Source organism: Anarhichas minor, unplaced genomic scaffold, assembly GCF_050575085.1.
Source record: "Anarhichas minor isolate MPS153535 unplaced genomic scaffold, ASM5057508v1 ptg000027l, whole genome shotgun sequence".
Taxonomy (NCBI): domain Eukaryota; kingdom Metazoa; phylum Chordata; class Actinopteri; order Perciformes; family Anarhichadidae; genus Anarhichas; species Anarhichas minor.
In genome coordinates, this window is record NW_027466473.1 from 20,670,961 (window position 1) to 20,696,955 (window position 25,995).

The following is a 25,995-nucleotide window of genomic DNA, read 5'->3' on the forward strand; positions in this document are numbered from 1 at the left end:
GGACCTATATTCTAGTAAACGTTTACGTGTAAGTGTTGATTTTAAAGTAAATTTGATGTGAGAGAGATAGACCCGCACCGCTGTAATGCTAATCGCGGTTAGCATTTCTCCATTGGCGGTAATGTTAAAATTAGCTTAGAAGCTAGCTAGGCGGACATGACGTTCAGAGCTACTAGTGAGAACAGACATCAACAACACGGAGGAAACGAGTGAGAGACCACATTGATGGACCCATAATCTAGTAAACGTTTATGTGTAAGTGTTGATGTTAAAGTAAATTTGGAGAGAGAGACAGAGCAAGTATTTTTTTTTTTTTTAACTAAGCAAGCAATTCACTTCCTGTTTACACCGTCACGCACATGCCCAGTGTAGTTAATGGTCACGTGCTGTCCGCCTTCGACGGCTGCCGTGTGGACGCAGATCAACTCGAGAATGATGCTGAAACTCCCGTGTGGACGGAGATCGTTTCTATTTGACAAATCTGCATCCAAGGAGAAACGGAGTAGTGTGGACAGGGCATAAAGTGAGGGGAAAGTAGCTGCCAAGAATATTTTTCATGCATAACCTACACATTTCAGACGAGAGGGAAAAAAAAGACCTATTATAGAAAACTCATGACGAAAGGTAAAAAAAAAAAAAAAAAGAGGAAAATGGACTTAAGTCTTGGCACTCCAAAAGCAGAATATGAGAAATATGGTCCATCTGTATATATTCCATTTAAAAAAATTTGTATTACTGCACTGCCACATGGCAATGCAATCCATAGGGATGCCAGATATAAATATATGAATACCTAAACAGGTGGACAGATTGGATATTTCTCCACCTTCATTTCTTTTGGCTCCCTCAGATGTGAATAATAGTTGAAGAAAATGGCCGTCTCTTTCTCCAATCCCCGCTGGAGGCTGAACAAACACGATGACCAATCTCACGTTGTCCTCGCCCAATGCCGATCTTGACGGAGATTTGGCAGAAATCAAGCAATGAAAAGTGCTCTTTGTTCTTTTAAATTCATACAAATGACACCTACTTATAACTCTTGCAGGCTGGGTCCATATACGTAGCTAGAGAGACTCATAGGAAATAATAAATCCATCGCTCTACCCAGTTTTTTAAAGGACAGACCTTGATGAGCAATTCATTCACATATTTCCGTTTTTGTCCCAAAAAAAAAAGACACTTGCTTAAAGTTTCGAAAACAAATTTATTTATTTTGAAGATCAGGATGTAACTTCACAAACCCATATTAGCTGAACTTTTATAGCTCGAAACTGCAGAGCCCAGTGTCAGGATGTATCATCCCTTTAGAGTTATCATAGTGTTGTCGTATGTATGGCATTTAAATATTGTGGAACTCATCAGTCTCCCCTGGAGGTTGTATATGCTGTATATGATTAAACATGGTGCTTGTAAAGTGCACAGATGAGTGAACCTAAAGATGCTGAATCCAAAATGTGTATGAAAAAATTTGTTTCATGAGATTGTGTGTGTCGGTTACACTTTTCCAATATCCATTATTAATGAATATTGAATGTATCGTTCATTAAACTTTTGTAAATAGTTATTTTATTATAAACAAACAATGAAATGATAATTATTAATTAATAATAGTGTGTGAATTAACTATAAAGTGTTAAGTAATAGTCAAATTGTACATATATTTGTCGAGAAAACTTTGGATTTCTCTTACTCTAAGCCTTTTAAATAACCAAAGGGACAGTGTGGAAGACTTTCTTCTGACCAGTGCAATTGAATTAGCGAGTGAAACAGTGTTTGCCCCCATAAAAAGTAATTATAGATGTGAAAACTCAAATGCCAGTTAGCTGGTCTAGTGTCTGTCTTTGTCCGTCTGTCCCCGTCCCATCTGCCTTCCAGCTGTCGGCGTCCCTTTGATGGCGCTCGTGCCTTGAAGACAAGGCCATTCAATCTGAGCAACCCTGAGAGTCAATGGAAGTCTGTGCGTCGTAAATTTCTACATGGTGCAGAGGAGGGCAGGGCTCTTATTGAAGACCTCTTCGATGGCGTCTGGAGCTTCGGGCTGAGCACAAAGACCTCATTTAAACTAAGTCTTCCAAAGGAAAAAAAAAAGGGAAAAGGAGTTGTTAGGAGATGTAGATCAAAGGGAGAACTGTGTCCGCTCTGTAGCAGCACTTTGTACTGGAGCTGAAGGGACTTCCAGGCAGATTAGATTGCGTGTTTCTATGATTTTGTTGACAAATTCATCATTCAAGTTAAACAGTTTCAGGTCACTACTTTGGATGATATTGAAATGATCCATGAGCTTGTTTTGCTGACGTTGGAACATGACCATCTCATGTAAGGAATGGGGGAAAACAGCGGAGATCTGTATGTTTATACAATATTTTAGGTTTTACATCTTATTCTGACGGTATTTCACTAGAAAAACGACAAAAAATGAAGAGCAAATACTTTTTGATACTACTACAATAAAAAAATAGTTTCATGCGGCATGACATTAACTATATTGGATTTTTCTTTAAAAATCAAGGTCCACTTACTTTCTTTGTGCAGCTTTCAACCACATCTCACGGTCTCCCTCAGTGATGGCCTTTGCTGGATGTAATCTGTTTGTTTTTTACATGAACTTCCCATCAAGCCTACATTTTCAGTTCAACCTTACAAGGTAACAAATTTAATTCATGCATACAGTTGTTGTAAAACCTCGCCACTACTGCACGCAAACGTTGAAAAAAAAGATTAAAGAAGTTCTAAATTGCTGTAAGTCAGCAATGGTTCAAGTCTGTCCAGTTGCTCAAAATTGCACTGTGCAGTACCGTATATGATTAATTCACTTCATGTTTAATTAAGAAAATGTTTACCTCAACATATTTATCTGACAGCTGGAGCTATATTTTTGTATTTTATCAGTAAAATATGGCACCGTGGTGTAGCTCAGTATAGCTCAAACAGTATGTGTCAGAGCGTGATTAGAAACATCTGAAATGGATCAGTCCTCACCATGAGAAGCTAATGATTTCTTTAAGTGCACTTTCGTGCTAATACGTATTTTAACTTGGCAAGTGCTGAGTGCAATTTCCAGTGCAGAACTTGAACATTCCATTAAGTATTTCTCCATTGTGGTTTTGCTTTTACTTGGCGCCCAGACACACTAAACCAACACCAAAGAACGAGCAGCGATGAGCACCCACTGTTGCCTGTTTCTTGGGCAAAAAGTTGCAGTTGAACACAAAGCAAAGAATACAGCCAACGGCCAAGTAGTACATGCGTTCTGTGCCTGCGAGTGAAAATAGCTCCCTATATCAGCATGTTGTGGTAGTCTACATGCATCAATGAATAGGAAACTGGAAGTACTATAGGGCTACGATATACAAGCCGTTGTTCTGATACATACATGAAACAAAGCACCACTCTTGCTCACCACTTCATTCCTGAGGGCAATGCTGTTTTGAAGATACTCGTTTATTGGAATGATCAGATGAGATGAAGATGAAAAATGACAAGAGCCTTCTTTACGTTGTTCGCTTGCTTTCCTCACTTCAGTTTCTTTTCTTGTGCACTGATTAAGTTTAAGCTGAACAGCCAATCAGAGGGGTTTCTCTCACAGACGGGCACCGCTGCCGATACACATTAAACTAAATGCCTTTGTGGACAGACGTGGCTGTGACAGTGACCGAACCTTGTTTCAATCTCTGATGAAGCTTCATCACAAAGCTGCTCCAAGAACCATAAAAACAATAACCGCTTCCAATTAGCCCACGGTAATTACTTAATAATCAGGAGATAATAGCACCACTTTGACTACTGTCACAATTTATTCGTGTGTGTGTGTGTGTGTGTGTGTGTGTGTGTGTGTGTGTGTGTGTGTGTGTGTGTGTGTGTGTGTGTGTGTGTGTGTGTGTGTGTGTGTGTGTGTGTGTGTGTGTGTGTGTACTAAATGTCCCCACAATGTTTGAAGGTGACTTGTGTCCTTTGTTGCTTACTTTTTGCTAAGCTAAGTTATGAAGCTTAAAAGACGCAAAGTGATTGTCAGAGTGAAAACCAAACATGCCTGATAACAACAGCAATGAATGAATAGTCCTTTCAGAAGATAGTCATTTCTGTAGTCATTAGAAAAAACACATTTTATTCTGTAAAATCTTGAAACACTGATTTGGTCCAAGTCTAACCATTACAGCATTATTTCACTAGGATGGCAGCCATTTTTAGACCACCAACATTGAAAACATGTAAAACTCAACCAATACTATGTGTCTCTGTGTGTTTGTGAATCCAGTGCCGCTCATGGCATATTGTGTACAATCCACAGTCCTCGCTGTGTTTCTTATCCAGCATGCTGAGCCTGCAGGCTTGTGCATTCACACGTCAATCACTGCCAGTGTGAAGACCTTGATGCCACGCTGCCGTCGGCCTCCGAAGGCCTCGCCGTCCGTCCCAGATGGAGATGAAGTTAATAGGAAATCTATCGGCCTTTGACACTGATATGTGGCAGCCGCAGGCACAGAGAGCAGAGATGGAGTCTCTGAAAAGACTCGCAACACTGCAACCTGGCTCCCGTTACTGTTCTTAATCATTTAGTTGGGACCAAATGAAACATTTTGAGCCTTCATTTGCTCTTTATCTGTTGGTATGCTTTTACATTATTTGCAAGGAGATGATTGTTTGCTGGCTAAAGTGTGTGGGGGGGGGGGAAAGGTGACTTTCACTAAATGCAGACAATGTCAAATCATGAGAATTAAGTTGCATCTTCTGCCAAGCAACGCCGGTGACCTTCAGACAGAGTCTCACGTCATCATGGAAGTTCACCTTGCAGCACTTACTGTGTGTGGTATCCGAGCACCGAGCAGATGTTTCATCTCCACATCTGTATGAAAATGTCATGTTTGAAAATTGAACGTGTGCTTTTTTGGAAGGAAGTAAAATGTCTAATTAACAAGGTTTAGAGTCTGCAGCCGTGCTATTGTTGGCATGCTAACATACTTACAATGGCAATGCTAACGTGGTGATGTTAATGTTTATCATGTACACCATCGTAGCTTAATGTGGTAGCATGCAAATATGTGTTAATAAAAGTAATATTATATTATATTATATTTAGAAAAAAGCTATCTTTTTGTAGAATTGCTGCTGAGCAAAAGTACTTTGTCTGCGTCTGAGAACATTTTATAGACGATCGCACCAAAGTGGGTTTTATGAAGCTCTGTTCTCTCCGTCCTCGCTGCAATGTGAGGCCAGTCTTTTCAAAATGATACCTTGGAGAGCTTTTTCGAACGGCTTAGGTTTGAAAAGCGGGGGCTTAAAGTGGATGTAATAACCAAACAGAGAGAAAAAGATGGCTTTTAAAATGCATCCACATTAGTGTGGACATGAAATCTCTTTCACCACTTGTCCCCTTTTTCTTTCTCGTCCTCTAATTCAGTCTCCCATACTTATTTTTCCTCCAGCCCTCTAATGTTTTCATCAGTCTACTTCCTCTCCTCCCCCTCCTCTGCCCCCCCCCCCTTCTCTTGACTCCACTTGCAGTCGCCTCATTTACACCCCAACACGTCGTCTGTGTCTCATTTTCTCTTTACCCTTATCTTGCTCTCTGTGTTTATCTATCTATTTTACCCAGACTTATCTCTCCCTGACTTTATCAATACCCCCTCCTGCTCTCCTTTCTTTCATCTTTCATTCTCGGGCTCTCCCCCCTTCTCCCCCATCTGCTTTCCCATCCCATTGATGGATGATGTGGTGCTGCGTCGAGGGCCTCAATCAGAGGAGCGGGGGTTTCACTGTGGAGAGCAATCTCAAAGCCAATTTCACTGATAGCCATCGCAGGGTGTTGCAACATGACGTTGCAGCTATCACCTGTTGAACTGGAGCGAGAGAGAGCTCAGACTGTAGGACAGAGGGGGAAACTTTTTTTCTCTTGTTATCAAGCGGATCAATTGAAAAATATATTAGTTTGGAGTTCGGCCATGTTGGCGCCTGCATAACACATAGGGCCAACGGAGGCTGATTGAAAGATGCACTCAGTGTTGCAGGACTGGAGAGGGAATGGATTGCAAGAGACGCATTGTTGACGCTCGATGGTGCTTCATTTTACTCTCGGAGTGCTTTTTTAGGCGGAGGGCTCGCAGGTGGCCGGAGAGCTCTTTCATGTATTAATTTGCATTTGAAACGCTAACGCATATTCTGCTGGAAAATGAGAGAATAAACAAGTGCACGGCTTCAGCCTCGGTCGTCGTATGTTTACCTGTGGCAAACACGCAGCTCGCTTCTACCTCTGAGCCCCTCGTCATTATTTGCCGGCATGTGCCGGAGGAGAAGCGTTTAAGCTGCCTGGAGGATAAGAGTTACACAGGCCGTGATTTAAGTCTGGTAATCTGCAATGCTACATTATTCACAATTCCTATTTCATCATCGTATTGTTGTGATTGTATCTGACTCCCTGCCATGGAAGTGCAAGTGTGAAACAAATTCATGAAAGCCTTTGTTTTGTCTCTTGCTGTGTGCCAGTTAAGTGGCCAGGTTCCATTGTAAAGGCTCCTTCATACGCAGCCAAGGAGCACAGCCTGAATTGCCCTGAATCTTTCCTGCCTTCATTGTCCCATTAACTGTTCTGTGTCAGTCAATTTGTTGAAGCCACCATGTGTAGGATTTGATGTGAATATAGCTTTGGTTTTGTTTGATTTTGTTTGTAGAATAAGGAGACAATCCTGGTAGAAAATTGGTGCAGTCTCAGCACGTTGATATTTGATGATTCTCTTTTTTTTTCACATGGCAATGATGGTATGGTTAAGGTTAAGGGGAAAGTGTAGTTGTGCCAAATAAGCTGTTTATAAGGTTCTGGTTAAGGGTGTGCAATTAATCAGTTTTCAATTTCAATTAAGATTTTGGCTTTCAACGATAATCGAAACAAGATAATCAACTTAAAACGATTATTCTGCCGCATTTTGTTTTGCAATGATACTTTGGATTCATCTTATGTTCTAAATGCTGGCACCCTCTTCCTTTACAGCGGTGCACTTTTACCACACCTGGCGGGTCAGGGACGGCCGCTCGGTGGCTGGCCCATGCTTGGGTTTTTTTTCTTCTGTGGTGGTGCACCTGGTGTAGGTCGGCTTGGAAAGACCCGGGGTGAGGGTGACGCTTTACCGCACCCCGGGCCCAGACCTCGCAGTTCCCTGGTGCGACTGTCCACCGGGGCAGATCGTCCTCACTGTGTGGTCCGCAGCAATATTTCTCAACAAAACATCTGGCGGGTCAGGTTAGGTACCTAAGGGAACCAAACATCTCCTTCTCACGGAAGGACTGGCTCCTTCACATCCAGCTCTGATTTGGGACATGGTGCCTGTGTCCCATCCCATATATCTATGAAAGTATGTGGTGTTTCCCAATGTTGTTAACTTGTGATTGCATGCAAGAGCCCTCCACAAGCTACAAGGGGGGGAAAGTATATCTAAATAGAATAACTTTTACTGTGTGGGAGTATCCAAATGTAGATCTTAACTTTAGCTAAGCGGTATTCAAAAAGTCTGACTCCTTGTGATATTTTCCCCCAAAGCCTCAATACGTCTGTATTTGCTTTAGCCTCGGGTGGTGGCTTGATGCATATCGATGCAGACGTTCAATAGTAGGCCGAGAGCTCTTCGTTATTGACAGCGGAGACTCCCAGCTCTCTGGAGACGTCGACTTCAGAAGAGGAGATGGAGGGAGACAACAGTCAGAGAGATGGTATAGATAAAGAAAAAGGGATGGGCACAGACAGAGGGCAGGTATGAGCAGAGTGATTCAAACATCCAATATTACATCAGACCTTATATTTGCGCTCCTCTCCCCCCCCCCCCCCCCTCCGCTGTAGCGCACACAGCCGAGCCAAATGGAGAATAACAGAGGGAGCTGAAGGCACAAATGTTATTTACAAGACAGACGTTTTCTCCTGTGCTCACACACCCACAAACAGCCAGGTAAACACAGCAGCTAGTCTCATGCACATATCAAACACAATCAGTCCAAGAAGCACGCGTTCAGAGAGAAGCCCAAGTACACACACAAACACAATACATTATCAATAACTATCAAGCTAAAAGAGTGGTGACAGTGGAGGCAATGTTGGGATGAGTGTAGATCAATTTGGTCCTTGTTAGAGAGAGAGAGAGAGAGAGAGAGAGAGAGAGAGAGAGAGAGAGAGAGAGAGAGAGAGAGAGAGAGAGAGAGAGAGAGAGAGAGAGAGAGAGAGAGAGAGAGAGAGAGAGAGAGAGAGAGAGAGAGAGAGAGAGAGAGAGAGAGAGAGAGAGAGAGAGAGAGAGAGAGAGAGAGAGAGTCTAGCTAACACCTCTAATAGGCTGAAGTGGTCATTGCACACGGCAATTCAAACAACACAAAGTGCTGCTGTTGAGATGTTACTCACGGGGTCATACTTTTAACATGGGAAGTTAAGCACACACACAATACACATGGCTAGTGGTTTAACACTAGTCAACTGACAACATTGTTTCAAGAATGTGCATAGACTGAGAGCGTTTCCTGCATGTCATTGTCATGAGAACAATAAACAAAGGGAGACAACACAATTGACTGATTTAAAAAAATTTTAAAAACGTCTATGATTTGTAACACTTTTTGTTTGTTTGACAACTTGTGAATTCTTAGCTTTCAGAAATGTTCCACTTTTTCCTGCTTAATTAAATTGCAAATGTTACATCGCCGGTCGTTCAAGTAAATTCTCCTCATGACTGCTGTGAACTTGACCCCATTTGAAAGCACGAACACTGATGAAAGGCAGGCTACAGTCTACCCTGCCTTATCTATTGTATGTATCCTGCCAGAATTTGTTAAGAGAATGGATTTTGAACAGAATATGCAGTGTGATAAATGGCTCATAAATCTACTGATTAGGCTGTGACATTCATTTAGTTGTCAGTTTTTTAGTTATAGATGTTGTCACACATCAGCTTTTGTGACTGAAGGACAAATATCCGTTGACCCTGCAGCTCGTCCGACACAATATGCATATTTTATTTGTTTATTTGTGACAAGTGAGAAGTATTATTCAAAGTTTTGTGACGGTGTGAGGCTGCCAGTTGAATCATGACATTATCTGTAACCTGCCATTATGCTCTGACAGCATGGTATTTTTTTAAATATTGAATAGAAACGCCTTCCAGCTGGGGTGGAAAGAGGGATGCAAGTGAAGAAAACAATTGAAAACGGGAGGCAGCAAAGCTAGAGAGAGAGAAGTTAGGGAGGATATTGAGGGAGGGGAAAAGTGAGAGAAGACAAACATGGAGATGGAACAAAAAGGTGACACAAGAGGAATGTAAAACTGACAAACAGGATCATCAGCAAGGGCAGCGAACAATAGAGTGGATTATGAGAAGATGAAAGGCAGCGGGCGAAGAAGAGGAAAGGAGGAGAGGCTGGAAGAGACGCAAGGAGGCACACCTGAGTGTTCAGAGGCCTCTGTCCTGTTAAGAGCGGACCTGAATTATTCATGGCTGCTCGCCACGCTGTGCTGGCGGCAGCGCACTGCTCACTGCAGAGAATAAAAAGAAAGGGTTCTGACTAGAAAAGAATCTGCCAACAGTGCAGCTGTGTTCAGTGCTTTGAGTCAAGTCTAATTGCAGTTCTTCACTGACATGGAGACCACGATTTGACTGACGGATGCAGCTGGAATGAGTTGAACACAATGAATATTATTACTATTATCTTACATTCTTAGACGAAATCTCCTGATGGCTTTTGCCGCAGGATTTCCATTCACCGGTCACTTCATTGAAAAGAATCCCCAATCACGAAGACACATAACATAAAAAACAATAAATGTTTTTTATCTCACTCTTCCTGTCACTACGGCATGTGGTGGCTGAAAGGCGACTGAGACAAACAACGTGCTTCGCTCTGCTCCGTCACTGGTGCTGATCCAAACCGAGATGTCGGACACTTGTGAATTACCATTTTGCATCAAAACTGTACACTAGTGTATTTATTTCATCATGGGAAATGTTTAGGTGGTGACAGTCTCTTCCCCCTTAGCATGTGTCCTCAGCGGCTAAACTCATGTGTTTCTGTGCTGCAGCCCAGAGAGAAAGCCTTGTTTTGAAAAGTCTCTCTGTGTTCAGCTCTCGGTACCTTTTCATAGCAGCAGATATGGACATATTATGCTCTATTCGGTTAGCAGATCAGTTTTAAATATTTCACGGAGGAATAGTGCAATGTATGCGTCTCTCTCCGTGGTGACAACATAGTCAAACCCAGTCTGTCCTTGTATCTCTCTCCATGGTGCTGAAAGCCGTCAAGTCTCTTGATGTGTCTCTCCATGGCCTTGAAACAGTCAAACCCAGGCTGTGTCCAGAATCACTCCTTTCCTCACAGATACCTCACTAGTCCTTTACACAACTCAGCAGTTTACTCTACAGTGGGCAGTAAATTGACATTAAGGCCACTTACAAATTATCTTAATTTAGCCAAACCGATATTAATAATATGGTAATATTATGGCTCAGTGTAACTTCGATATTACAAAAAGCATTGACGGTACTTGTCTGCATTAATGCCAGCTGTTGTAGTTACAAAACTAACCAAACTAATGGTTTGTAAAGCCATAGCAGTTTAACGCTAATGCTATTGATAGCCAATCCAAATATTATTTCAGCGAGGGATGAAACGAGCAAATTTCAATATTTTAATTCAGTTGGTAAAAATGTCCAGGGTAGCAGCAACAGGTATCCGGGATGTTTAAGTTACCAAGGCAGCGCACTGAGGTGATGTCTGCTTTGTTGACCTTCCAGGGTTTTCCAAATGAAGGAATGGAGGGAAGTACCCTTAACTGAGATTCCTTGAAAAGGGAGCAGGGTTTATGGACACAGCAATGGTTTCTGTCTCTGTGTCTCTCTCCGTGGTGCTGAAACAGCAAAAATCTGTTTATCTTTGCAGAGAAAGTTAAACGAGGTATCTCAATCATCTTTCTGTTTCTGTATGAATGTCAATTTACACACACACACACACACACACACAAAAATCAAATGGAATGTGATACATATTCTTGCATTTCACACACCTTACCCAAGTGCTCACTAATTTATTTTATAAGTACTATTACTGTACCAATACTATTGCTACTGCTTTTGAAATCAACACCTTGACGTGTCAACATTTATACAGTTACAGAATATGAGTACCGTATTTTCCGCACTATAAAGCGCACCGGATTATAAGGCGCACCTTCAATGAATGGCCTATTTTAGAACTGTTTTTATATATAGGGCGCACCGGATTATAAGGCGCATAGAATAGAATAGCGTCGTAAGCGTGTCTCTTGAAAGGTGCCATTTTGGGGTCTTTATACACACAAGTGGTGTTGGACTAGGAGTAAGCACAGTACCGGTGTTTACCGCGGTGCGGCTTTGTAGTTTACCAGTCGTACTGAAACATTTTGACAGAGCGCCGTGTACAACCAGTATGGATCAACCAATTAACCAATTGATCCATATATAAGGCGCTCCGGATTACAAGGCGCACTGTCGTTTTTTGAGAAAACTAAAGGCTTTTAAGTGCGCCTTATAGTGCGGAAAATACGGTATGTTTCAGTGATGACAGATTCCCAGAGCCTCCAATGCAGCTGAGGGGGGTTGAACTTTTATTCCACAGACATTCATTAAACGTTTTATGAGCATTTTTATCCTGAAACGCTATTCATTTCCCTTTCTCACATTCGTCATTATACTTTTCTTTGACAGCTGTCGTGCATTCACACTGATTTGCAGTTCTCCAATGGACAATGGCACCATTTGCAGCTGTTAGGAGATTGAGTTTACAAGTGAAAGAAACACCAGAACGTCTCCCTGTTAATACTATTGCAGTGATTTATTTATAAAATTTTTATTAACTTCGGGCTTTACTTGTGAATTCCTAAAATTCAGTTCTTTGTAAGTGTGTTTTAGGACTTATCTCCACAGAGAAAAGAGATGTGTGAAATGGAGAGGAAGAGGTACAGACTGAAGCAGAACATTATGTTTCAGCTATTATGCATCCTCAGCGATTATTCAGACTAAGATATGAACCACCCATTGGGAGGAATCACTTAGTGCAGGCTGTACATTTCAGTAAAGAGGGTCCACACGAATCTGTGTGTTTATCTCTAATAGACATATGCAGTATATGTCTGCGAGGACCTGTATTTATGAATATTCTGTTGAGAACCTCCAAGTAGGGGAAATATATGTCTCCTTTCTTACAGTTGATTTTCGTCATCAAAGTGTCTGGAAGTTGAGTTTAAATAGCGTCTGCCGGCCTCCTCTGACAGGCCTGCTGATTTCCACCTGGGGATAATTCAAAATCACAACACGTCCAGGACTCACCCCCCTGTTGCCACAACAGTGCCAGCATTTTAATATGTTCTACACAGTTGGGGGGGGGGGGGGGGATTACATGAAGGAGGTTTGAAAGCAGTCCTCAGTTACTTTGGGATTTCAAGGGGTCTTGATCTCCATTTGCTCATCAGAACCTGCGGGATCAAAAGACGGCAGGGAAACAAAAACAGAATTTTGCGGGAGAAGATCACATTGGCAGATAAACGTCTCTTTTCTCTCTCTTACTTACTCTTCTATCACACTCTTGTCTTTGAAACGATCCAGGGGTGATCTCATTTAATATATACAATGACTGGATGAAAAGTGAAGGGTCAGCCTTGCTAGTTGTATTTGAGTCAAAGCAGCCCCCGAACCAATCTCCTCTTATCATTGCTGGTTAATATCCTTCGGTCTGTTGCTGTTCTAGTATACAGACTCAGACAATGGAAGCATCTGTAACACTGCTGCAATACCTTTGGCTGACTGGCAAGCTCCTGCACTGCAATATAGCAGTGCAGGAGCTTGCCAGTCAGCAAGACGATGCCTTACTTGTATGTACTTTGACTGTATTTGGTGAGGTAAGGGGAAGCATGAGTGTTTTACTCTTTGCTGTTGATTGGACGATTTCATTCAGGGACCAGCTTTTCAAATGGGTTTTCCTTGCCTCTGGGTCTTGATTGCTCCTACGTTATTTTATTTATCCAGTTTCCTGAAACAATATGCCTGCTGCCACCTTAAGCTACTTGACTTTATTTACCAAATACAGTTTGCATAAACATGTGGTGTTTGGCTGTGTTTTAATGAGCTTGGCTTCCAGGGAGAGAAAACAAATGTGCCTTTTGGATGTTAATGTTTAAGTGAACTGTTCAATTTTGACAAAGTTTACCAAATTTACCAAGTAAATGAAGTTCTTTATAACTGAATGATATGAGGTTTTCCATATTGAATCATTATGTACACATCACATCCATGTAGATATCCTCAGTATCAACTCAGTAAAACTGTTTATCAATATTATTTGGTTTCAATTAACACAATTAAATGTTCAAAAAGACCAACTCATTCTCTTGTATTTGATATTGAAGTATAATGAGCCTGTGCACTGTTTATGTATGCACTGTGTACGCCACGTTTGCCAATGGATCAGTTTGTAAAGCTAATGCTGAAGTCAAGTATCAACCACTGACTCTGCACTGAAAAAGATTAAAGGAGATTAGGGCGGCTGATCAACTAGGGAGACAGTTTAATGAGTCTAATGCGGTCTGTGTACAGTGTTCAGAGTTTGTACCTGATAATCTGTGATTGTGTAGCACAATAACATCTTATCTCTAAACATCAGGTGTGTGTGATATTAACTACAATTTCCCCCCACACATCGATCTTGCCAAATAGAAGAATAACAGGTGTTTCTAATCAAAATGCAGGTGTCAGAAAAAAATAAAGTGGCAGGTGTTAGACCCAGCCAGCGATTCGTGTTCATGGCTGTGCACCATGTTGGCAGGAAATCCGTGGAGAGAAGAGTGTGAACAGTCTTGGCTTGCCCACAAGTGCTGCACTGACTCCTCTTTGATGTTGGTGGTAAAAATAGAACACAAATTGAGAAAAAATAATCAAAACTTCACATAACTTTCCATCTTTGTTACATCGTTGTCACGAAGACTGCTCATCCGATACCGTTCTGTGACTGCTTTGACTTCAGGAAACGCTGATGGTTGCATTGAGTGTGGTTGAACCGTAGATTAACAAAGTATGTTTGGAGATAGATGAGGGTATGTGTGGAATGCATGACCAGTTGATGTATGCTTGCTCTAAAAGCACAAGAAGACATAATGAACTAACTGTTACTGTGTCTTTGTTCCTCACAGGACGGCATGGGCAACCTGAGAATAACAGAGAAGGGTCTGAAACTGGAAGGGGCCTCTGAGTTCCTCCAACCCCTCTATGCCAAAGAAATCCACTCCAAACCAGTAAGTCACTCACAGAAAGACACACATGTATATTTATTTTAGACGGACACACATAAGAATTCAGATTTGTGTTTGGTGCCTGTGCAAAGGCTAAGCTAGCCATGCTAACGATGCTTAGCTCACACCTTTGGGAATAAACAGCATGTTTACATGTTCCTGTAAGGAAGAAAGACATGACGCTGTGCTCACAGTTTAAACTACATCAGTCAGTCCTGGAATCATTTAAGCAATCATTCCAGTAGTGGTATATTGGTGTCATTCCGCATATCCCAAATAAATGCAAAACTGCATTTATTACCTCAATGTAAGTAGTAATACTGGATGAATGACAACACAGAGTTTGAGGATAGAAGTTGCGAAGGTGTGAAGAAATGAGTGTCTAATGACTGTGAGTGTGACAGTGTGAATTTGAGCCTACATCAAACACAGTGGGAGGAAAAGTGTGTGAGACAATCCTGTTGGGACTGATACTGGAAGCATCAAACTACAAGTGGTCCCACACCGCCTGCATTTACAACTTGTATTGATTTCATTAAGTGTCTAAATGTTGCTCTAACAAAGCTTAAATTACGTTTGCAGAGGCTTTCAAAATCCCCTAACACGGAGACTGTGGAAGGACAGGTTCTACACTAGATGTTCTCCCAAAGGTAGCTGAAATTCATCGACCCGTTTTCTGCTACATATTGGAGTCAGGTTACGGTGTCAGCAAACTAAGCTGAGTAGCCCAAATGTACTCTATTCACTTCTAAAGGATCCTGAAACGCTCTTCGGTCAGATAGGATATGTAGTCTGTCTTGTGTGCTGTTGGTCTGCCACATAGACTGTAAATAAGAAGAGAATGTAGTCGCAGTGACATCACCCATCGGTTTGTGGACTGTGTTTTTAAAGTCTGAAATTCAACATTTTGGCCGTCGCCATCTTTTTTTTTGGAACCAAAAGTGACACGAGCAGGTGGAACTAATTGCAGTGAGCAACCTTTGCAACCTCACTGTTAAGACAGTGAGGTTCAGTGGCAGTAAATCAGGAGCAAAGGCATGGTCTTTGTATGGCTTCATGTATGGTAGCTGAAGATGGTTTCAAAAGCAGTTTGTTGCAGAGATCTTAGCACGGAATTATTCTGGTATCAATTATGGTTTTGTGAAGGAGAGGACTTGAGCCATCCAGTCGCATTTTCAAGACAAAACATGTCACGCCATGTCACGTCACGTCAGGTCAAGAAATGTTCTTATAAGACAAGACATGGTGTGCCACATCCATAGCAAGACCTGCCATTTAAAGTCAGGCCACCCCATGCCAATAAATGTCATATCATAGTAAAATCCAAACCTTTTGTGTCATGTCACCTCTGGACGAATCAAGAAAGACACGGCAAGATGTGACCTGCCGTGGTTCGGCGGGGTGTGGCGTTAAGCTGTCTCGTAAAAAGAGGCGACAGGACGAGGTGATTCAAGACATGATGCCGACTTAACTAGACCATTGATATGGTAACTCCATGCATAACTAGATATTTTGAGTCAGTTCACGCCATAATAAGAGAAGACGAGCCATTCCGTGTCATAACAAGACTTGTCATGTCATGTAATCTCATGTCATAAGACAATAAGCTAAGACACGACATCATGACAAGCACCATATGGCTCCATGAGTGCACCTGTTTCAGACCAGGTGGTCTTTGTGGGGAAAGAAGCGCATGCAACAACTATGCCTCCAGTGTGCAGCACAGAGCCACAACTTCAGCAGCCGTTTTCTTGCAGGAAATCTTTAGCGTTTAGCGATCCAAATGCAAAGTCTGTCTGCGGTCCCCCTGGTATGTTCTGTTTACAAAATTAGCATTCTGATGTGCTTCCTGCTGTCCTCATTGCAACTACAAGAGGAGTATCTGGGCCTAGAGATGTCAGAGAAATGGAGAGATGGGCCCGATAAAGTGATATGCACTCTCTCCCTGTGTCTCTTATATTCTGGCAGTAATAACAGCCGTGTGCAGGTAGTGGACGGATGTCTTGATAATGCAAGAGAGCAGCAGGCTTTATCTCCGCTGTCTTGGACCTTACGCAAGCTGAGAGGGAGGTTGAGCGATGGAGCACAATGCAGCGAGGTAGGAAAAGAGAGCCAAGTAAAGATGGAGATGATGAAGATGGGGAATGAGAGGGAAGGAGAAGAGGTAGTAATGGAGACATAAACAGGGTGACAGATGGACGAGGACTGAATTAGAACGAGAGATATGGGAAGCCAGCGAGCATATTTTGACAGGCAGCAACGTGCAGGAAGCGGCCAAGTTCAACACTAACTCAAACAAGCACAACATGCTCGCAGTGTGATATCGTGGCTGGGTAAAATATTAATATTGAAATTAAGTCCTGACTTCACCAAACAGTACAAGAAGCAGCTATGAATGACTGCAGATTTCTAGTGCAGTCATTTCACGCTTTGCTCTTCTTTTCTCAATGAGGATGTACTCTCCAGTTCTGATGTAACTGATGCTCATACAGCAACGGTAACCTGCACACAGGTGTTGTAAATTAGCGTTTTGCTACAAACACTAAATGACCATACCATAAGTAGAGATGAGAGAGAAGTTAACAGGGAGAGGACAGATAAAGGGATGGAGGGATGGTACTGTAGCTTAAGCAGAGGAAGTGAGAGGAATAGTAATGCCAAGGAGGAGGTGATGGCAAAAAGCAATTGGTGACTGCAGGAGAGGATAGGAAGAGAGATTTAAAAAAAATGAAACCCAGGAAGACCCCTGCTGTGCATTGCAGTTAATATGATTGCAGTCTTTTCTCACTCACTGTCTCTTTTCTATTGAGTCCTTTCTCCATGTCTCTTGTCGTTTAGCCCTCTATCTTCCTCTTGTTCAGTTCAGAATTTGGACATTGTTACCTGAATGTGATAGAAAACCTTTTACTTACACGATTCAGAAAGTGACCAAACTAGTATCATAGATTAGTTAATGTAGCATATAATGATACGGATCAAACCCTTAAGTTGCTCTGATTTCTATATTAACAAAACTAGATGGTGAACATTGTGAAAAAGAGGCATTTATTAGACAGATAATTTCACTTTAGTTTGTGTTAGTTGAGTTAGTTGAGATCAAAACAGAGCTCAAATGGGAATAAATACTGGATTTATGAATTGACAGAAACATGAATCTAAGTGCTTATGTTGCAGTATACCTGCTGTATGTGTAATTCCTAAAAAACATATTGTTTCCCATACTCTCATATGGGAATTCAATTTAAAGGAGACCAAGCTGAAATAAGCAAGATATCGAGCAACTTTGCAAGTATTGTGTCTGAGCTGAGGAGAATACATGAAAAGATTGACTGATTTAGATCCAAGTCAAACTGCCCATTTCTGCTGCCTGAACGCCGCACTGTTGATCGATTAGACATGTTGTTCACGTTCTCCATCTTTTGTCTTGTATTGATGTCAGCACAGCTGCAGGTAATGAGAGCTAATGAGTGAGCGGTGACTCCTCAGCACACTGGGGCACCGCTTTAAACCAAACACTGTACAATCGTACGGCCGCTGCAGTCAAAAGCTGGCAATGTGGGGAGCTCTTTCTTTGTGAATCCAAAAAGATGGTTCTAGTCCATAGGCCAAAGTATTCAAAAAATGAGCACATAGGGGCGTATAAATCTATTCTGAGCACAACCCTTTGGCCAAAGCTTGTCATTATTTATTTCTCTATTCCCATTTTAGTGCAGCAATATAAACATTGTACCGTTCGCCAGGCATTTATCTCATAATCTGCCATGCCTCGAAATAGATATCATGCAGTCTGTCACAGATTGCAGACCAAGATTTCATTAGACCCATCTCATACAGTGAGACATGCAATGAACCTGTAAGACCGCTGTTATTACAAAGTCTATTGAGACACAAGTCCTGGTTTGTTTTTTTTCAAACATTTTTGCAGTGATGTTTAAGTAATAAGTAAAAACAGTTTGTTTCTCCAAAAGTGTACTGAGGAATCACTGTTCACTTGTTTGCACTGACTTTTTACAGAGCTTCAGTTTGTCTGAGCACATGGTCAGTTCTTGTGTGTTTTGGCAACGCTTTAGTCCCTGTACAGTCGCATTCCTTTTTTTTTTATTTCTGGCCCTAAAGTACAGTTTGTCAGTAAACTGCCTCACTGTAGTTTTAGGAAGTTTTAGTTGGATGCCATTCAGGAGGCTTTTAGCAAAAGCACTTACACAGTCTGGGCCATGTGTGTTCCTGCGTTGGTGTGAGACAAAGTGTTTTTGAAATAAATGTAGGAAGAACCAAAGAGCTTGTCTGACAGCAACATTTAACCACCATTAGATTAGAGATGGGGATTTGTCTGCAATTTGGAATATTTAGGAACAGTGATTGAGAGTAACCTTAACTTTTCAGAAAACATTGTACTTTTGAAAGCCGTACAGGGATTGTTTCCTCTTAACTATATGATTTTGACAAGCGTACTTGGGTCATGGTAGTACGTTTTTTTTGTTATGATGTTAAGAATAACCGTGCTGCAGCATCATCTTGAAAGGCAAAGTATTTTTAGTCACACACAGCCCTGCCTTAGAATACGAGTGGACTATGCTCTATTTTTCAAACTGGTTAGTTTTACATTCAGGTCACAACACATTGTTATTGTCATAATTCCTCGCTTGCCTACCATACATTTGGTGTATTTACTGTGAGAACTTCAATAACTTTGGCGAGAGCCATAATGTTATCAGTATTATACACACAAGACATATCCCCTGCTCGGCTGCGAGCGCAGCACAATGGTCAGGCCGTTATCTCTAATTAAGAAGTTGACTGAGGCATGAAGATTAGTCGGGCACAGAAAGAGCAAAGTGTCCGACGTGATCGGCATTACAGATTGGTGCTGGGCACTCTGGGAAATGGAAGTTATCAAACTGAGCAGGAGGCTGGAGTCTCTGCCAACGGACAGTTATGGTGTGTGCGTGTTTGAGTGTGAAGTTGTACATTTATATGCGTGTGTATGTGCTCTTGTACTTTTTTAGTACTACAGCTAGCTCAGCTTGTACACCCAATCCCCACATGTGATCCGCCTGAAGCTGTTGACAGGAGACACAAGATGAAACAATTGGAATACAACCATAAAAGACAACCAAGGCTAAAAGTCTACGCAGCTAAATGCTAACGTCTGCATGGTCGACATGATCACACATTTGGATGCTCTTTTTTAAGTATCGCATTAAAAAAGCTAAAGGGAAACGACAAAATTCGATAATACTTCCTCAATTACGAAGAAAAGTTAAAAACGCTCGCTTGAGGTGGTTTCCTTCTTTGTTGAAAAAGAGTCGACGTGTCAAATTGGATCTAGAAACACCTTTGCCCAATAAAGTCTGGTTGCAAATGTTTATCCCACATATTTCTGCAGTCGCAAATAAGGAAGTATTATTGAATTTCGCCGTTTCTATAAAGCTTTTCTAATGCTCAAAATGCGTATCAAAATATGTGAATGAAAACGGGGCTGAGGGTCTTCAGCAGTACCCTCTTGCACAAACAAAAGTATGAACCCATTTAGTTAGTTGTGTCCCATTAAAAAAGAAAAAAGTCTGTATCTGGTCTTTTGTCTTCAACAGGTGATGTTTCTTTTTTTTTCTTATACTTTTCCCTAAAAATAAACATGAATCAATAAATAACCATTGCACCACAAACTAAATCGATAAACTTCTCCATCTTCTTTTCACAGGGCCGCCCACTGTTCCTGCAGTCGTCCAGAAACATATCGGTCAATATCGTCAACAGCAACAACCAGCTGCTCACACAACTTGTAACAGGTAAGACGCAGCAAGCTTTCATGTAGTTTATTCATGTTTTCTTTCTGATGTAAAACATGTTTTCATCTTTCAAAAACCTGACAACAGTGACGACATCAGCTGCAACAGATGCACGAGTCCAGACTCTCAGGTCCGGAGCCACGGCTCTGTCAGGAGTGGCTGGATAGAGATTTAGATGAATAGTTCCTCTGATCCACTTAACTGTGCCAGCAGAGGCCTCAGTCGCACCACCATAACTCTGTGATTCTTCTTTACATCCCCCCCATTCTTCGCCTGTCACTCTCTAATAGAGTTGGCAGTCTTCTGTGAATGGAAATCACTTTGTGTAAACATGCACAGGAAGTGTCTCTCACATTTTAAAAAAAAAGTGTGCTGAAATTTCCCTCTCTGGGGTCTGAAGAGGAGGACGACGAAGCCTGCTCGGATGTTTCTCTTGTATGAATAAGCGGTCTTCGTGAATGCGGAGGAACTTCTATTCCCAGATGGAGAGTGACAGAATCAATTGCACGCGTGTCAATCAGTCACCCTCCCCGCCCCCCCCCCCCCCCCCCCAGCGCCGAGTGTTGTCTGCCGCCGCATGAGACAAAGCAATTTGAGTTGGAGGGAGTTGTCTGCATTTCTTGTTTGTCGTGACACCAGTTACAGTTTTGGCAGCTCGGAACTAAAACGAGCTTGGAGTAAGTTTCCTGCAGACCTTTTAGTGAAATGTCGTGGTGGAAATCTCTTTCCCCAGCAGGTCACATCGGGATGAAGTAGTTTCTAAACATTTACTCACAAACCGTTTCAAATTGTTTGCTTCTTCATTCTATACATCTCAATGTTTTTGTTACATAATGCTTTTCTGGATTAAGAAGTGTTGACCTTTTTATATGTCATCATACTTTAATTATTGAAGTCTAAAGTTAAAGCAGGTATGCAAACATCCACTGACCTCACAAGACATGTTCTTGGCCATAACCCAGTGATTGCTGTGCCAATTAAGACAATTTCACACAAATGTCTGATAGGATACAATGAATTTGTTTGAAAATGTTTAATATTCAGCAGTCTCATGAAAGACACCAAAATTCATAAACAGTGTGATGGGGGTTGGTAGTGTTTTGCTTAAGTCAGCAAGTCCTGCAGGACACCTTAAATGTCTTCCACCTGGGTCGATTTTAAATGTACGAATACTTAATTCAGTAAGAAATCAGCTCCGGCTCCAGTCGCTCCTCTTTGATGTCTCCTCTCTTTCTGTCTGTTCGGTTCAGGATCCAGTGGATTTAAAGCACGAGGCAAGATGTTTGAAGTCAAATCCACCTCCGGGAAGCTCCTCTTCTCCGCCGACGAGCAGGAGGTAGTGGTGGGCGCCGAGAGGCTCCGGGTGATGGGTGAGTGGCCGGCTGACGTGTACGGAAACTGACCGTTGGTCATGATCCAAAGTGTGGATTTAAAGCGAGTACTGACGTTATGTTTTTATTGAATTTGTATTACCGACCATATTTGTTTGTCCGAAGGTATTTGTTGCTGCGACTTTGGTTCTTGTTCGGTTGTGGTTGGGTTGATATTGACTTCAAGAGGTTTAATCTGCTGCTGAAAAGTGTGAAAAGCTTTCAAGGATATGAAAGGTGCATTTTCTTGACTCATGGAAGTGTAATTTAAGCATGACTCGTATTGAAACTTAACACTTAACCTACTCAAACTGCCAACGTAGCCTACATACTACACACACACACACACACACACACACTTCTTTAGCTGAGCTGATGCGCAGTGTCAAATTGACCGACAATAAAGGCAAAGTAGAATATATATACATTAGCACCATAAGCAGTCAGTAGTAGTGAGGAGAGCAGGGTTCCGATCTGTGCAGCCAGTACTTGTGTATGAGCAACCCGTTCTCACATGCATGTAACCAGCGTGTATAGACACGCCGGCCCTCACACGTTTAAAACTGACAGCAGAGGGTTACGTAGAGCGTCATAGCTTGAAGCTTAGAGGCACTGACCAAGCTGCGATATTTGACGCGTTGGGGTGCGAGTGTGTTGGTGTGAGAGGAACAAGATGACAACTAGCACGAGAGGATGACTTATTTTTTTTATTTTTTTTGAGATATAAAATTAAAGCTCGGTGAAAAGAATGATGGTGGAAAGCTCATATTTCCATAACGCCTCAGGAAGGAGAAGCTGACATGTAGCCATTAGACAAATTAGCTCATATTTGCCAACCGGAAGGTGGCATGTAGTCCCTTAGACAGGAGGTAAGTGACACGGAGCTGCGACACTTGATTTCCTGTGAGAGAGGCTTAATATTGAAGGCAAAATTTGTTCACTGTGAAAACATGAAGACAAGCAAAGCATCCGCATACGATGAAAGCCGCAACAGAGAAGATCATCCTATAGATGAGAAATGAAGTCTGATGCCAATATGTATGCTGTGTATTTGTAATGTAACAGCTGCACATCCTACGGCCTCTGAACCACGTATCTCGCTTCGTGGTTCACCCATAATGAATGTCAAGTGAGGTTAACACTATGCTTTGGAAATGTTTTAAACTTACATCAGAATATTATGGAGTCATGATTACAGAATGTTTTAGGTAGCAGCAATCAATGAAAGGATGTTGTCGTTGCTCAAATTCATTTTGATGGGACATGGAAGACACGAGAGGAAACGCAGGGAAACTCGAGGGACATTTATAGTAGCTAAATTCATTTACCGTGGGAATATTTGCTGGAATCCGGCCAGTCGAACGAGTGTAAATAAATGTGTTTGCAGGAAGCAATCCCAGAAAGCTACACTGAAAATATGAACCTGACATATATTTCTATATTTCTCCACTTAATGCAGACAGATGGGTTTCCAAACATACCACTTACCAATAAAGACTGTTTTTCCAGATTTAAAACTCTCTGTATTAATTAGGTTTAAAGAAAGCAGCTGACCGTGCTGCGCAAGGACAGATTGAATCACCGCTTATTTCCTATATTCTGTACACTCACTGATACAGTGGGATAATTAGGAGATAACTTAAATAACTTACTGTAAATAACGCAGTGAGTATAATTAAGATATAAAAATTAGGGAGCCTGCTGGGTGTCGAGCCCCAGCCAATGACACACACATATATTTAGTTGTGATGTCTTTGATTCATCATCTTTTCAGTTTTTTACATCCTTTCCCTTCATCCCCGCTCTTGATTTCTTTAATTTCTTCCTTTCCTCCCTCCAACTTAAAAAAGCTCTTTCCTCTTTCCCGTTTCCTCTCGAACATCATTCACCATTATGCTTCCATCTGCCATCATTCACCGTCACTCATCCATCCGCCCACTCGTTCATCATTCCATCCATTCAATCTCATTAATAGATCAACAGATATTTGAAGTGTCTCCCTCTTGACTGGGCTGCACATTTCCACTTAAGAGCTCCCATGGGTGCACTATCTCTCTCTCCCGCTGACTTTCTCTCTCTCTCCCCCCCCCCCTCTCTCTCTCTCTCTCACACACACACACACCTCTGAGAGCCCTCTTTGTGAGCAATTACTCTTCATCCTCATCTACATTCATTTACATCCTTTCTAGCCTCACTGAGTCAGAGTTCATTACCGTCACCCACCTCAGCAAAGTGCTCCTCTTAACAGAGGGAGACACAGATGGCGGAGATGGAGGCCGGGTAGGGACGAGTAAGGACAGGTAGTGTTGTGTTGTATTTTGGGGGGGTTTTAACAGAAGGGAGTTGTTTTTGACGCAGTATTTATTTCAAAGTCAAATCTATTGGACTATTCACCCGTCGCTGTCTTTTTAAGTATCAAACTTGAACATCCACGGCATCCTGACATCAATAAACACAAAAAGCTTATGTTTACCAAACCCACTGCTGTGATCGCTGTTGTGTGATGATCACGCAGGCGCCTCTTTGATTGCCAACTTGAAACTGGAAGAGCACGACAAAAGTGTTTTTAGAAGATTTCTTGGGCTTCAGTAAGGTTGAGCACACAAAAAGAAGCAGAAGAGAACTTTAAAGACTTGCATGTTGTTGTTTTTCCTATCTCACTTCCTTATCATAACTAACTATTCTTCGACCTTGCCACAAAAAACTCAGTTTTTTTTAATGGAAATAATTAAAGTGCCCTCTCACCAACATGCCAAGTTACCTCTTTCACAGCCATTTTTAAGGTAGTTGGAATCCGCAGCCATTAGTGCCCTGCTCTACCTCTGATTGGCTTGTACTCGTTCAATAACTTCTCAGTCCCAACTTGGTCAGCGGCCCGAAGCTTCAAACTGTTACAATCTAGGTTTCCCTCTAGCGCCAGTTTTGGACATGGCAGGGACGGCGAGTCGGTTTCCATTCGTTACATGCAGAGTGTCTTTGCAAAATAAACTTCCGTCCTAACAGGAACTTAGGTTTAGGCATCAAAACCACTGAGTTAGGTTTTGGAAAAGAGCGTGTTTGACAGTAACATGGCCTCAGCCGCTGCTACGCTGGCTGTCAGTTTGGTGAGTTTGATGTTATTTTTGGCAACATTGTATGACATGTCTGAAAAGACGACTTCCTACTTGCATACATCGGCGCTTGTTTTTGAGTTTGAACGCAACGCCCTACAGGCCATTCGTGCCTAGATGAGGCGTTAGCCAATTAAAGGCTGTTACATCACAAAATATAGCAGTTGTTGTTACAGTTTCCCTTTACCTACATCTTTTCTTCTTTTCTCTTTTTAGCCTGTGGACTCCACTGAATTTTAAACTGGCTGCAGATTTGGCTTTCTTCTTTTAATTAATACAATCCAAGAACCAACCGTACAAATCGGGCAGGGACAGAACGAGAAGAACAAGGGATAAACCAAAGCATCACTGTTGAATTCGGTCCTTCACAGCACTTCAGTCAGTTGCTGTAACGGTAAAAAGCCATTGAGAACAGGTGTAGGGAGAGAGTCGGAGCAGAAACACAGAGGGGGGGCAGAGTATGCCAATGATTTGCCAATTACTCCATTTATCTCCACAGCCGTTTGATGAGGCCGCTCAAGGCTGTGCGGCTAATCAAACACATTGGCAACCGCTGCCTCAGCAGAAAGAGACGTCCCTTTGAGTTCCCAACAGGTTACTCATGTGACGCATACATGTCTCTGATTATTGCATTATAATGCGTCTTTGTGTCTGAACTTGATGAGAATTGTCTCATGTCTAAATGACTGCTGCAGGTCTTCATTTGAAGATTTTTTATATAGCTGCTGGTAAGATACCGGAGTCTCAGTGCCGCTTCCAAAACAATACTTTTTTTTCTTTTTTTAACATTAAACTTCTCAAATTTGGCGAATAATTGAAGAATCCTACCAAGCATTTAGTGTCAGATGTAAATTCGACACGTTTCAATGTTCGATTCTACAGACATTAGATCTCAAAATGATTGTGTTTTGTTGCATCGGTACATGGACATGGCACATTGCTTTTACAGTCACACAAGATATGTTGTAAACATTTGATTAAGATGCATGTTTAAATGCATGCTACGTGTATACATCTGCAGTAGGCATTTATCTGTGCATGTGATCCTGTCTGTCTCTCACACATGAGTGAACTAGCAGCTGTAAGTGGGCAGATAAGACCTAGGGACGAGCTGCTAGCTGTTCTCTCGTCCCTTTGATGTATGAAGGGACTATCGAGGCTTATAAAGCTGCCACGTGTCATTACCAAGTTCGTCCTTCCACAGCAATAAAATCCATAATTATAACCCTGCATATAACTTTAACTGGCCCGACTGAGGTCATTGGAATTCCATGATACTGCTATCATTGGCTTCATTATGGCTTCTTCGGCTATTTACAGTCCAGTCAGACACGCTGACGGGCTCCCAGCAGACAGACAGTAAATGAGAACACAAACGGGGGGATTCATATGATTGGCTGGGTCAAATCATAGTTAAAGTACTGTTTTTATGGTTTGTTTTATCCCCA

At 41.9% G+C, this 25,995-nt stretch overlaps 1 protein-coding gene across 1 annotated transcript in view; it reads left to right on the forward strand.

The window, feature by feature from the left end:
- sgcd (sarcoglycan, delta (dystrophin-associated glycoprotein)) overlaps nucleotides 1–25,995 on the forward strand; it is a 107,842-nt gene that overhangs the window by 36,889 nt on the left and 44,958 nt on the right. Inside the window, exons 3-5 of the mRNA XM_076102427.1 lie at nucleotides 14,180–14,281; nucleotides 19,980–20,067; nucleotides 21,318–21,437. Coding sequence (XP_075958542.1) covers nucleotides 14,180–14,281; nucleotides 19,980–20,067; nucleotides 21,318–21,437 — 310 coding nt within the window. The remainder of the gene's footprint in view (nucleotides 1–14,179; nucleotides 14,282–19,979; nucleotides 20,068–21,317; nucleotides 21,438–25,995) is intronic.